This window comes from Onychomys torridus, chromosome 11 (genome assembly GCF_903995425.1).
Source record: "Onychomys torridus chromosome 11, mOncTor1.1, whole genome shotgun sequence".
Lineage (NCBI taxonomy): Eukaryota > Metazoa > Chordata > Mammalia > Rodentia > Cricetidae > Onychomys > Onychomys torridus.
In genome coordinates this window covers 14,674,490-14,688,197 of record NC_050453.1, presented here as the reverse complement: position 1 = coordinate 14,688,197, position 13,708 = coordinate 14,674,490, and the positions used below count along the sequence as shown (strand labels likewise).

The following is a 13,708-nucleotide window of genomic DNA, read 5'->3' as shown; positions in this document are numbered from 1 at the left end:
TGCTCGGCCAAATTCTAATTATTTTCAAAAGAAAAATGTCGGGTTGGGGATTTATCTCAGTGGTAGAGCGCTCGCAAGTGCATGGCCCTGGGTTCGATCCTCAGCTCAAAAAAAAAAAAAAAGAAAAAGAAAAAAAAGAAAAATGTCAACTTACATCTTAAGAAGTTCACCACTCAAGAAACTTAACAGAGCAAGAGACAGTTGGCATTTCTTGTGTACCAAGAGACTAACTAGGGATTCTGTGGGCATCTTAATTAACCGGACTAATTTCTGGTGTAAGAAGTACCTTTTGCCCATTTTCCCAGAGGAGATTCACATCCTTGGAAGAGAGTCTAAGGTCTGCAGACCCACACAGCTTGTGACTATGGCAGCGTGTGAACTCACTTCGGCTGCACAGAGAAGGGGCCGACGGCCTGGAAGGTTGTTTGTGTCCATCCCGTCTTTGACCTAGAAAGTCTAGGAAGTTGAGGTGCTCTGGGAGAACAGGGAGGCCACCCAGGGCAGGTCTGGATGCCCCTCTGCTCTGCCTCCCAGGGGCCACACAGCCCCAGGCAGGGGTTAGGGAGCTCCATGACATGCGGCCAGGCTGCCTGTGGCACCTGGACTGGCCTTGGTGTACTTGCTAAAGCAAACACAAAATGTCTGTCCCTGCCCAGTGAGGGGACCCCAGACGCCTGAAGCTCTCCTAGAAAGACTGTCCTGGACTCTCCTGGAAAGACTGTCCTGGACTTTCGCTTCCCTGACCTTAGAGGTCCTTGGGTCTGATGCTACTCCAGATGGTCTCTACTCTGGAAGTCCTAAGATGATGTCCTGTTCCCATTGCAGTGTGCTGCCCCAACCCTCACCTGGCAGCCCAACCTCTGGGGTCAGCTCATGAGAGCCAGAGAGTGGGGAGGGCATGGGGGGGGCACACAACACCAGCTTCTCTCTGACCTCAGCCCTCATTCCCAGCATGGTTGGGCCACTGTCCTCCCCTGGGCCCTTAGCACTGGCCTAGAGCTAGGAAAGGCACTGTGTCGAGAGCACCAGGTTTCATTCCAGGGGTCCCCTCTCTTGGAATGGACCAAAGACCTGGTTTGGGGGCTGCTTTCCAATCTCGCGCCTGACCTGGGTCAGACCCAGGCAGGAGTGGTGGGAAGACAGCTGCCCTTCTGCATGACAAAGGGTGGCCCTGCTGGAGAGCCATGGAACACACCAAGTCTTGCAATCCACTATGGCTTTTCTCTTTAGCCCCCCGACTGAGGTTGCCAGAATCGGCAAATAAAAGCTCTAGATACTGGTATAATGCAAATCATAGGTAAACAGTGAATAATATAGTCGTGTAATCATGTCCTGAATTCAGTCCCGGTTTTATTTACCAGCTCTATTCCTGGTGGGTTGCTCAATTTTATTTCTCTAGTACAATTATTCAAAGGCTGGCAAATCCACATTCAGGTGTCCGTCCGGTGTCTTGGAGGAGGCTTAGTAGACTGGAGAGCATAGCCACACACACCCCATGTCCCTATTCCAGCCACACAAATGGCATGAGTCTTTCTGGCTTTCTTCATGTGCCTGGGCAGGACTTGGCAGAAGACAGCTAGATGTATGGAAAGCACTGACTATTGTGGGCACTGATTTTATTTTATTTATTTTTTCATGACAGGATTTCTCTGTGTAGCCCTGGCTGTCCTGGAACTCGCTCTGTTGACCAGGCTGGCCTTGAACTCAGAGATCTGCCTGCCTCTGCCTCCCGAGTGCTGGGATTAACGAACGGTGTGTGCCACCACTACTCAGCAGTGGGCATTGATCTTTATGCTGCCCCTTGTCTGAGCCGCTATCCTCTTGGCTCAAAAATTGGGAGGGGGTGACTTTCAACTTTAATTCCCATAGGGCAAGGAAAGGTAAGGATGGGGCTCCTTACTGGCCAGCCCCAGGCTCTGTGGCCAAGGAATCCTCTCCAAAGTGGGACATGCTGACTCTTATCAGCCTAGAAGTCTTTGGAACACCTGGCCAGGTGTACTGCGAGGCAAGTCGGTTGGAGAGCCCAGGTGTTGATTGGCATTTGGATCTTTCCAGGGTTTGGAAGCAGAATGAACAAGATTATAGCTGCACATTCCAGATACCGGGAGCAGGCACCCAGCAGAGAATGAGCCCTCCGCATCTTCTCCGAGATCAGCCCCCCCAGTCTGTGCTGGGGTTGAATTCGGGGCTTCACGTGTGCAGGCAAGCGCTCTACCATTGAGCTATTTCTGCTTCTGCCTTGAATATCTTAACTGGTCAGGCACTCTGAAGTCAATGTTGAGGCATATTAACAGACAGTGGTGGCCAGATGTTCTCGGTCCAGACAGGCCTTTGTGTCCTTTCTAGACAGCCCCTCCGCAGGGCTCAGGGGCTTGTTTCATGCTGAGCTCCCAGGAGGTCCCAGGGGTGTGACCCCTCTCCTCCTCCTTCTTCCCCACCCCCACCCACGGCCAGCTATAAAGCTGGTCCGCACTAGCCCTCAGTAGACTCAAGACCGTTTCAGGACACCTCAGGGATACACACAGCCACAACTCCTCCTCCTGGGCAGCACCATGCGGTCCCTATGGCTCTGCTGGGCACTCTGGGCACTGTCCCTGGTTGGCCCAGGGGCAGCTCTGACTGGCGAGCAGGTCCTGGGCAGCTTACTGCAGCAGCTGCAGCTTACTCAGCCGCCGGTCTTGGACAAGGCTGATGTGGAGGGGCTGGCCATCCCCTCCCACGTGAGGGCCCAGTATGTGGCTCTGCTGCAGCACAGTCACGCCAGCCGCTCCCGAGGGAAGAGGTTCAGCCAGAACTTTCGAGGTAAGCCTCCCCACGTCCTTCATCTCTAGGAAAGGCAGGCTCACCATGCATTCCCACCTGCGGTGTCAACGGGCCCTTGCTTTGTGGGGCTCAGTGTGGAAGTCATGGGGACATAGACTGAGGGGTTGCTAGAGGGTGTGAAGATCTGGGAGGGTGTCTGGGTCTGGGACCTGGCTGCACACTGAAGGACCCTTGGGGAATAGGAAAAGGGGGCCTGAACCTGCTGGGAAATTCAGGAACCAAGAAGAGGAGAATGAAGGAAAATAGAGCCCCAGGAGAGGTCAAGGCCACATAGAACTTCTTGGAGTCACCACCTGGAATAGTGACAGACTATGTCTTGCCATGAACAGAGAACAGTGACTGGGTAGAGGCAGTCTTTCTGAGTAACAGAAAGTTTGGAACAGTGAAAGCACAGGCGTCTGGCTGTCAGGATAGCAAGGGCCAGCCAGCACGGTAGCACCGCCTCTTCCAGCTGGAATCAGTTCCAGGGTACAGCCACACCCCCAAATTCACTCTTCTATGGTACCTAGGCCTGGAGACATAAGGATGCTGGTTTTGAGAAGGCAATAGAGATGATTGCTGAGGATAGGTGTAGCTGGCAGCTCAGATGACCACCTTGCTATCCTAGAACCTCGGGTGTTAGGGAACACGTTGACTGATGCCATTTAGGAATGTGACAAGTCCTTAACATTTGCACTAGGGTTCAGCGGTCCTGATAAAGATGTTCACAGGCTCCTGCTTCTCTTTCATGGATGTGCCATTGAGCAGAAATCCTCATAAGAGAGTCTGCCCCTTAAGAAAGGCACAGTTCCACTAGTGACCTTGGATTTCCAGTCAGCCTGACTCTGTACTCACCGTCCATCTTCTCTGCAACCTTCCCTAAAGAACCCTGCATTGCTGCGCTCTTGAATCCCATCAGCTCCTTTCTTGCACAGGGTTCCAAAGCCACCAGCAGGGGTGGAAGTGGATAATAAAAAAGATACAACCCCACCATTGTTTCAGCATCCAGGGCCTCATTGCAAAATTTACAAACCCTAGATAGGGGGAAGCACCTCTTTTTCATCAGGCTCCCAGTTCTCCTGTGGATTAGAAAGGAATCTTGGCCTCGGGTCTTGCCGCTCTGGAGGTTATCTGGTGCCAGTAGAGGCCCGGCTGACTCTGTCCATGTTCACAGAGGTGGCAGGCAGGTTCCTGGTGTCCGAGACCTCCACACACTTGCTAGTGTTCGGCATGGAGCAGCGGCTGCCGCCTAACAGCGAGCTGGTGCAGGCCGTGCTGCGGCTGTTCCAGGAGCCAGTCCCCAGAACTGCTCTCCGGAGGCAAAAGAGGCTGTCCCCTCACAGTGCCCGGGCTCGGGTCACCATTGAGTGGTTACGCTTCCGAGAGGATGGCTCCAACCGAACTGCCCTCATCGACTCTAGGTATTGGTTGTAGCTGTGTGTGTGTGTGTGTGTGTGTGTGTGTGTGTGTGTGTGTGTGTGTGTATGGTGGGGGGATGGGGAGCTCGGATCGGCCCTGCTGGGGGAGGGGAGCAGCAGACGATGGGAGGGGTGGGGACAGGACGGGACCCGGAGACTCCTCCTGACTCGCAGCTGTATCTCAGGCTCGTGTCCGTCTACGAGAGCGGCTGGAAGGCCTTCGACGTGACCGAGGCCGTGAACTTCTGGCAGCAGCTGAGCCGGCCGAGGCAGCCTCTGCTGCTGCAGGTGTCGGTGCAGAGGGAGCATCTGGGCCCGGGGACCTGGAGCGCACACAAGTTGGTCCGGTTTGCTGCGCAAGGGGCGCCGAGCAGCGAGGGACGGGGTGAGCCTCAGCTGGAGCTGCACACGCTGGACCTCAAGGACTACGGGTAGGCGCTGTGGGTTAAATTGATAAGCGAAATCCAGAGACAAATGGGGAATTTGACTTAACTGTGAAATGACGGAGTTTCAGAGTGTGTGAATATTTAGAAAAGTCCCTCCGACTATTAGGAAGCCCCCAGAAAATGTTATTTATTTTTAGTTCTATCCACACCCACATAAACATCCAATTCAGTTGTTTTCTTTGCTGTGGCGCTAGGGTTGGAACCCAGGGCTTCACAATATACCTGTGCTCTCCCCAGTGAGCTATACATTCAGCCCAATTCTTGAATACTGCGAGAGCTTTTTTTTTTTTTTTTTTTTTTTTTTTTTTTGAGACAGGGTTTCTCTGTGTAGTCCTGGCTGTCCTGGAACTAGCGCTGTAGACTAGGCTGGCCTTGAACTCACAGAGCTACGCCTGCCTCTGTCTCCCAAGTGCTGGGATCAAAGGCCTGTGCCACTCCCGCCCAGCCCAGTGTGGAACTGGATCTTAGTCTCCCTCCCAGACGCCCTGATTTTAGCCTTCTCAACTGACCTCTGCTGTCTCATCCCCACAGAGCTCAAGGCAATTGTGACCCAGAGGCGCCTGTGACTGAAGGCACCCGATGCTGTCGCCAAGAAATGTATCTGGACCTGCAGGGGATGAAGTGGGCGGAGAACTGGATCCTCGAACCCCCAGGGTTCCTGACTTATGAGTGTGTAGGCAGCTGCCTGCAGCTCCCAGAGTCCCTGACCATCAAGTGGCCATTTCTGGGGCCACGGCAGTGTATTGCCTCAGAGATGACTTCTCTGCCCATGATTGTCAGCATGAAGGAGGGAGGCAGGACCAGGCCTCAGGTGGTCAGCCTGCCCAACATGAGGGTGCAGAAGTGTAGCTGCGCCTCGGATGGGGCGCCCATACCCAGGACGCTGGAGCCATAGGCACAGGATGTGGCGTCCCCAAGGATGTGACTTCCATGTCTATCTGAAGTGTTCTATTGTACCGGGAGAGATGGGGATTCTGAATCCCTGAGGGGCTAATGTCTGTCTTTGCTCTTTGATGAGCTCAGCATTGGCTTTCTCTGGACCGGCCTCTTCCCCTTAGATTTTACCTTCAAGGAATGTGACTCAATGGCCACTAGGGGGCCCTACCTAGCCATCTCTGTTCTTCATATTGTTCACTGCACTATGTGTTAAAGCACTTAAATGTACAGTTAATGTCAGCTAGGGACAGAATTCCTAATTGTCACTGGATCTGGCCTGAGCCCCAGTCTGAACTTTGGACCTAAGAAACAAATGTATCAAACACGCTCAACCTAGGTAATATGGACTTTGCTAGATGTGAATAAAATGTGTTTTGTTCTGTAACTTTTGTTGTTGTTGTTGTTGTTGTTGTTGTTGTTGTTATTTGAGACAGGGGCAGAGGCAGATGAATCTCTGAGTTCCAGGCCAGCTTGTTTTACAGAGCTGGTTCCAGGACATCCAAGGCTACACAGAGAAACTCTGTCTCCAAAAAAATGTCAATGTCATTGTCATTCATAATTCTAGAAGAACAGGGCTCACTCCTCTCAGACTGATACAGGGAGCATTACAGCATTGTCTGGAACACAGCAGGATACCACGTTTACAGAAACTTTAAAGAAATAAGCGATGCAGGATCTCAGCCCAGGGAAGGGACCTTTTAGTCTCTCCGCCAGTCTGCACAGCTGTTAGCTGAAAATCCCATAGTCTGTCTCCTGACACTTCTCATCTTGACTCAGTAAACAGGAGCGATCCCCAACTCCCATAGTTTTGGTTTGAGGAACCAATGCTTTAATAATTACTTTACACACACTGATTGGCACATCTGAGCTAGTCCAACTCACACCCTGGATTTGTTTATTATGAGAGGGTCTCAATTTGGAGTTGCCTGTTTATTTTTTATTTTAGTATTATTATTTCTTTGAGACAAAGTGTCATGCAGTTTAGGATGGTCTCCAACTCCACAGGCCGTCAAAGATGACTTTAAATATTTTTAAAATTAAAATTTTTTTTTCTGTGTGTGTGTGAGAGAGAGAGGGAGAGAGAGAGAGAGAGAGAGAGAGAGAGGGAGAGAGAGTGAGAGAGAGAGAGAGAGCCAGCATGTGCTGTGGAAGTCAGAGGGCATCTTTTGGGAGGTGGTTCCTCCTTCAACAGTGGGTTCTGGGGGTTCAGACTCAGCTAGTCAGGATTTCATGGCAAAGGCTTTGACCCCCAGAGCCATCCTCTTGGCCAGGACCTTGAACAGTGTTGTGATTACAGGCTCGCACCCACCATGGCTGGTTATATGGTGCTAGGCATGCAAAGCAGGCTTCATGCACACCACCCAAGCACTCTGCTAGCTTGAGCTACACCTCTAGCCTCCAGTTTACTGTTTTCTTTATGTCAGCTCACACTCTGACCCATCACATCACAGCCTTCTCTGCACTTTGAGACAACTAACTGTCACCTACGGAAGAGCAGCCGCAGGAAAGCCTTTGCTTCCGTTATCAAGCATCCTAACACGCTCTTTTCTTTGGTAGTGGTGCCACCATCTATCCTAACAGGACTGGGGTTAGACCCCAGGACACAGGCCAGACAGGTGTCGGCATCATCCACAAAGGCAGGAACTGAGGGCTAAAGATGTGTGGAGCGGGAGCAGGCCGAAGAACAGACAGAATCCATCTGAGGAGCCAGGGGAATGAGCAGAGATCTAGAGAAGCCAGCTAGCTGTGGGGTCCTTAACAACGGCAGCAGCAGAGCAGGGGCATGGCCAGGCAGAGCTAGGGGAAGACAGGCCAGAACAGAGTTCTGGGAAATAACTGTTAGCTAGGCGCTGAAGTCAGAGGAGGTGGAAGTCAGAGGAGGAAGGACGCCCCGTTTCAGATAGCCACTGGCTAGAATCAGGGACAGGGAGGTGGCGAGGATATTTTTATCTTTACAGTAGAAGATGAAAGCTCAGACATGCAAGTGAGGTCAGAGAAGAGGCAAAGCTGTGTCCTGGGGCACAGGAGCTGCCCAGGCATGAAGTTGGCTAGTGCTGGCCAGGACTCCACGGCCAGCTTTGGTTCCACTCTTTTCCTTGTGGAAACTGAGGCCTGCAAGTGGGTAGTTTGCAGCAGTGGTCCTGCCCCAGGCCCATTCCCCTAGCACATCCAGCGACGGACCTGCCCTGGGTGAGGGGGCAAAGCAGGTGCAGAGGCTGCTGGTTCGCTGGAAACCTCCAAGTCCCAGCCAGAACACACCGGATGCTCAGCGTGTTTGGCTGCAGTTGGCAACGTTGGTGGCCTGGGCCGGAGCAATAAGGTGTGGTCCCAGGGAACGCTAGAAATGCTGTATTTTATTTAGGGCAGGACAGAGCTCTGGAACTTTCAAGATCCCGGCTCCTTACCACCGCGGCGGGCTTCCCTGTTGGCTACAGATGGCTGGAGGCAGGGTAGGTCTACAGTGCCCCGGCGCTCTCCAGCACTGCGCCCCAGCTGGGCCAGCTTATGAAGTTCCTGGGGACATTCAACCCCACACCGAGCCGATCACGAATGTTTGCAGATAGATACTCTCCAGCGCTGCGACCATCCTAGGCTTGGCCCAGTGTCGTCTCAGTGGGGATGTGCTGAGGCACAAAAGGAAAGCAGTCTGGAGACGTCCTCTCCCGGCCTTGTGGGCGTTGTTAGCTGGTCTGATCCCGCCCGCAGACCTCGGCGAGGACGGCCACGCGTGGACCAGGCTTAGAGAACCACAGCCGGGCTCACTGCCCGGCGCACGGTCTTCGCGGTCCAGCTGGCGCCGGCGCGGGCGAAGAGTCCAAATTAGGTAAGGCGTGGACGCAGCTCTGCGCATGTGCAAGAGGCGCCGGAGTTTCACTTTGTAACTTTTAAGTGGTGGGGACGCTGCCCCGCCCCGCCAGGTACCGCCAGACCACTCCCCTCGGCGCGCGTCGCCGCCGCCGCCACCGCAGGTAAAGTGGGAAGGGGAGCCCAGCAGCGGGAGGTCGCGACCCGCCGCTCCCAGGAAGCGCCGGCCGGGGTCCACACCGGGCAGTACGCCTCGGGTCGCTTTTCCTGGCGGCCGTGGGGTGACAGTAGCCAGGCAGGTGGCTAGAGGGTGCCAATCAAACCCCGCGCCTCTGGGACTTCCTGACAGCCTTCCCTGGCTGCGTGGCCCACACGTCCCTCCCTGTTCCTCCCCGGGCTTTGGAGTTTGTCTGCGGGGTCCGATCTCCCCGCCTAACTCGGAGGGCAGCCTCAGATCCCTCTCTAATTCCTTACGAGGCTAGACCCGGCTAGAGTACAGGCTTTTGTACGGTCCTGATGACCACTCCTGCCCTGGTAGCATCCGGTGGAGGAAACCTGGGGACTTGGGGAAGGGCGGGGGAGTGGGGCGCGGGGAAGAGCCCGGAGAGCTGCGACTGTAAAGAAACTACATCCGACAACTTATCCAGGGACCTGATAAGCCTGGCTACCTGAGACCTCGAGTGGGGTGGAGTTGCTGCTGTCTTTCAACCGTCGGCAGGGACCAACAGCTGTAGGGACTTCTTGCAAAAGTCCTGGGAACATATTTTCTTTCCTGAAGCTCTGGTTGGGTCCCAGAGCCTGCCCTGTTGAGGGTTTTCTTTTTTTGGGGGGAGGGGGTGGAAATGAGATGGTGTAATGCTGAGCATTTGCATAGATGTATGTTCATTGAATATGGGATGGTGACTACTGCTAAGCGTGGGCACCTAGGTAGGTCTCCTGAGCCCACAGTGACTAATTGCTTTTTTAAAAGACACCTCCCCTCCTGCTTTCGTAGTGATGGGGGGGTTGGAACACAGGCCTTGCTGCACATTTTAGCTTGGCTTCCACACCCCTAGAGGCTTCTCAGCTTGGCTGCCCCTCAATGGGTGCGCTCCCACCTGCCCTCCCAGAGCATGTTACTTTGGCAAGGCAAGAAAGGGCTTGCGAACCTCAGGAATGTTCCAGGAGCAGCCTCTGACTTTTCCCTCAGCTGGGGTGGGGTGGGGGGTGGGAACTCGTTGCCCTGGCTGGAAGAGCCGAAGGTCTGACACTATGAGCTTGCCCACGCTTGGTTCCTCCTCTTTTCCCTTCCCAAGCCTTCCTTGTTTGCTCTGCTGCATTTGATTTCCCCGATTGTAGGTAGCCCTTGGGGGACACTGAGGTACAGCAGCTGCCCTTGGTGTCTGCATAAGGCAGAGCTGGCCACCTGCCTGAGGAGGCTGGGTCTGATCTCTGGCTCAGGCTATCTTCCCTGCTGGCTGAGCCCCGCTTAGTTCTTTCTTTTTTGTTTTATTTGTGAGTCAGAGTCTTACCGTGTAGCCCTCGATGGCCTCGAACTCGCAGAGATCCACCTGCCTCTGCCTCCTGCATATTGGGATTAAATGGGTGTACCACCACACCCACCCTCCCTTACCAAACTTTGTAAATTCTCTTGGGAAACGTGCTTGGCATGAGCAAAGTGACTTAGGAGTGTGACTGGGCTGTTATGGAAAAGGGGGCCACAGGTACCCTCCTGGGGTCAAGGCCTCTCTCTTTCTCCAGGCCCTTGGACTTTGGTGAGTCACCCTTTCCACCGCCAGCTCCAGCACACACAGTGCCTCCTTCCCTGGGACAATGACCCTCTGTGAACATTTACAAGGATGTTTTTCCTTTTCTCTTTCCAAGCCTTCTTTGTTTGCTCTGTCTAGCTTCCCTTCCCCTAATTCTAGCCTTAGGGGACCTTGGGGTGCTGCAGAAGCCCTCCGGGTCTGTATGAGGGATTGATTTGGGATGGGTGCCACCTCTAGCCCGCGGTCACAGAAGCGGGAGAGAGGCCGCCTGACTTTAGCAGGGCCTTGAGCCACTGGACAAGAGATATGAAGCTGGAGCCGCAGGTGCTGCTGGGTGAAGAGAGGGGGATGGGGCAACCCAGAGGACACCTGGGAGCTGGAGGAGATCTTGTTCAGGCAGGAGGAAACCCACTGGGCAAAACCAGAAAATGGGCACATGGGATGCGAGACGTTTAGGCAGGTCTGGGGTAGGAGCAGGGTGCAGAAGGGCTTCTGTTCTGAATTGCTAAACTGGAAGAGGGTGGCTCCCTTGTGACTGATGTGGCCCTGGGGTCATCTGTGTGGCTATGGGGCAGTTTGTGAAGGTTGGTATGGCAGGGACAAGTCAAAGTGGACAGCCTAGCAGGAAATGAGAAGTAAGCCAGGGGCCCGACTCACTGAAAATGGGAAACTAGGGGTACTGATCCAACTGAGGACCTCCCCACTGACCTTCCTCCCTCGGTAAGTGTGGCAACCAAAGGCCTTGCATCACCAGGCAGGGATGTTTTGAAGTACTGATGTCCTGGTGATTTGTTTTTTCCTTTGAAGCAGTCTTATGTGGAGATTTCCATTCGTGCCAGGGATGCCTGAAGCCGCAGGAGGTGTTAGCACTGAGCCTGGGGCCGCGTCTGTTGGTCTCAGCTTTCTATTATAGCCAAGGCTGGCCTTAAAATCCCTTCCTCCTATTTCCTCCTGAGTGCTGGGCTGCAGGCCTTCTGAGACCGGTCCTTGCTCCTCTGGGTGAGGTTTAGAGGAGACAAAGCTTCAAGGTGGAGATGGCATCCATGACTGTTCACAGCCACCACCCCACAGCTATAGCACCATACACACGTCTTCCTCCTCCAGCCACTGCAAATTCCTCCGAGGAGGAGAAAGTGATCCATTCTCTTAGGCCTGTCTCCCACTTCCTATCTGCCTATCTGGCATCCCCTCACTTCCTATCTGTCACATTGCACTGCGAGAATGTGGTGTGTGTGTGTGTGTGTGTGTGTGTGTGTTCCCCAGCATAGCGGTCCCAGTAGCCAGAATTGGGATTGGGCCCCTGCTCCCATATCCTTCCCTCACTTCTTAGCACGCATATTGCATTGCACTGTGTGTGTGTGTGTGTGTGTGTGTGTGTGTGTGTGTGTGTTCCCCAGCACAGCAGTGTCAGAAGTCAGAACTGGGACCCTTCCCCCACCATGACCCAGAACACTTTCCTAGCATTTTAGGTAGGTCTAACTTCTGCTTCACTTCTCTCCACCCCCTTTCTTGTCCCTAATTCTTCAGTCTCTCTAGCAGATAGAAGAAACCAACTTTGAGGAAGTCCTCTGGGAATTGCAATTTCAGCAGATTTGGGGAGGTGGGAGCCCAAGGAGGAGGTGCTTTCTTATGACTCCCCACTCATAAATGATGTGAGGAACAGGCCAGAACCTGGGCTCCGAAGTCCTCAGTGCCAGGGGACAGACTGGAGAGATTTCCGTTGGATGTGCCAGGGGTTCCAGGAGCCTTCAAGGCAGCACCCAGTCTGCTGCAGCTGTGTCTGGGTGAAACACTGAACCTTCTGTTAGAGGGGAGGTGTAGACGGAAGAGGGCGGGGCTAGGGGCCTGCTTTGCCCCAGCCTCGCCCAGGAGAGGGCCTAGGCCTCTCCTCTCTGGCTGTCCCTCGGGCTTTTGCCTCTCCGGGAAGCACCCTGTGGTGGCACTTGAAGAGTCAGGGTTCGAGGCTCCTTCCTGCTGCACCCAGCTTCTTGGTTTGGGAGATAGATGGCAATTAAGTTTCTGAGACTTGGTTTCCAAGTGCAGCCAGTCAGTCTTGGAGATTCTGAGGATAGCTGGAGAGGGTTCTTGTCCTTGGCTCAGACGACCAACAGTGTGCCTGGCTGTTCCCATCCCAGTTTGCTGGTGTCTGAGGTTCCCTCTTCCCAGCCTTTGTGGCCCTCTCTCCTGCTTGCTTCTGGATGCCTTGAGGACTCTTGCAGGATCTGTTTTCCCAGCAGTACTTGAGGCTAGGGGAACTTCAGCAGACCACCCCCTCTGACCACCCCATCCCTTTACCTCATTTACCCCCTTTGGGGCATCGGCTCACTGTGTCCCCAGGTGGGTCTGACCATCCGGGCCATTCCCATGAACGGAGCTGGTGTCTGTGAGCTCTACCAGGTACAGAGGTGTGGTGTTCGGCTTTCCTGACGGTGCTGACTGGGAAAACCGAAACTTCCCACCCTCATCTTCTACTCTGTTCCCTAGGGAGAGAAGGCATGATGACCAGCTCCCCATTCCTGGATCCCTGGCCGTCCAAGGCGGTGTCCATCCGTGGGAACCTGGGCCTTGGGGACCGTCCCAATGATTCCTACTGCTATAGCTCAGCCAAAAACAGCACTGTGCTTCAGGGGGTCACCTTCGGAGGCATCCCCACTGTCCTGCTCATAGATGTCATCTGTTTTCTGGTAAGGTCCTCTCTCATTTTAACTTCTTGTTCTCTAGGATCATCTAGGGAATGCACGTGAGGTAGATACATGCACCCGTGCATGCTCTGTGGCCCTGGACGTGTGTAGATAGACCCTGAGCTCTGGAAGGACTGTAATGATTCCTTCCTCAGAGGACTTGGGCCTCGTGTGGCAGTGTGATCATGATCCCGATTGCAGAGCCATTAGCCAGTCCTGTCTCTTCCTCCTGGCCCTCAGGGTGGGTGGTACAAGAGATCTGAGGGTATGGACCAGGGTTGGAGCAGGCGCAACTTCTCGTGTGTGTGTGTGTTTGTGTGTGTGTGTGTGTGTGTGTGTGTGTGTGTGTGTGTGTGTGAGTGGGTACTTCCTGTAACCCTGGGGTGCCTGGGGCTTTCAAGAACCAGAAATAGATTCCTAGAGCTGACTTCAGGGGATGTGTGTCTCTTTCTTTAATGTGGACCTCTGTTCACAAAGATTCCTCCAATTTGAAACAGATGTTATTATCTTTGCAGTGACTCAACAATGGTTGAGGTGTGTGTGTGTGTGTGTGTGTGTGTGTGTGTGTGTGTGTGTGTGTGTGTGTCTCTGTGTGTGTGTGTCTGTGTTTTGCTTTAGGGGCAGAACCCAGGGCCTTGTGCATACTCCCCAGGTACTTTCCTATTGAGCCACATCCCAGCCTGATTAGTTTAGATTCGTTGGCGTTAACATGCACTGTCTTTTCACGAACACCCCCAGAGCAGCGGCTCCCCTGACCCCTAGCTTCTAAGAGCAGAGACCATGGGGTATATGGGAGGGTGGGGTTCATATCTTAGGTCTGCCCGGGACAGGTGGCTAAGCTGACTGGGTAGCTAGTAAAGGAGGGGAGGGAG

General features: G+C 53.8%; 2 protein-coding genes across 6 annotated transcripts in view; both read left to right on the top strand.

The window, feature by feature from the left end:
• Window positions 1-2,467: 2,467 nt before the first annotated feature.
• Window positions 2,468-5,987, top strand: Lefty1 (left-right determination factor 1). 2 transcript variants are annotated; one of them, XM_036201771.1, is made up of 5 exons: window positions 2,553-2,802; window positions 3,977-4,019; window positions 4,122-4,223; window positions 4,406-4,651; window positions 5,198-5,561. In XM_036201771.1, the coding sequence occupies exons 1-5, from the start codon at window positions 2,553-2,555 to the stop codon at window positions 5,559-5,561; spliced, it is 1,005 nt and encodes a 334-aa protein (XP_036057664.1). The 2 variants fall into 2 exon arrangements, with proteins under 2 accessions (XP_036057663.1, XP_036057664.1); XM_036201770.1 differs by having other exon boundaries at window positions 2,468-2,802; window positions 3,977-4,223; window positions 5,198-5,987.
• A 1,669-nt stretch (window positions 5,988-7,656) lies between these two features.
• Tmem63a (transmembrane protein 63A) overlaps window positions 7,657-13,708 on the top strand; it is a 38,108-nt gene continuing 32,056 nt past the window's right edge. Inside the window, exons 1-2 of one of the 4 annotated variants that reach the window (XM_036202372.1) lie at window positions 7,657-8,426; window positions 12,640-12,839. In XM_036202372.1, the coding sequence (XP_036058265.1) occupies window positions 12,651-12,839 (189 nt within the window). In that variant the 5' untranslated portion in view covers window positions 7,657-8,426; window positions 12,640-12,650. Of the gene's footprint in view, window positions 8,427-8,448; window positions 8,572-10,318; window positions 10,876-12,303; window positions 12,553-12,639; window positions 12,840-13,708 lie in introns of those variants that run through there. The other 3 variants (XM_036202373.1, XM_036202374.1, XM_036202376.1) reach the window with 3 other exon arrangements.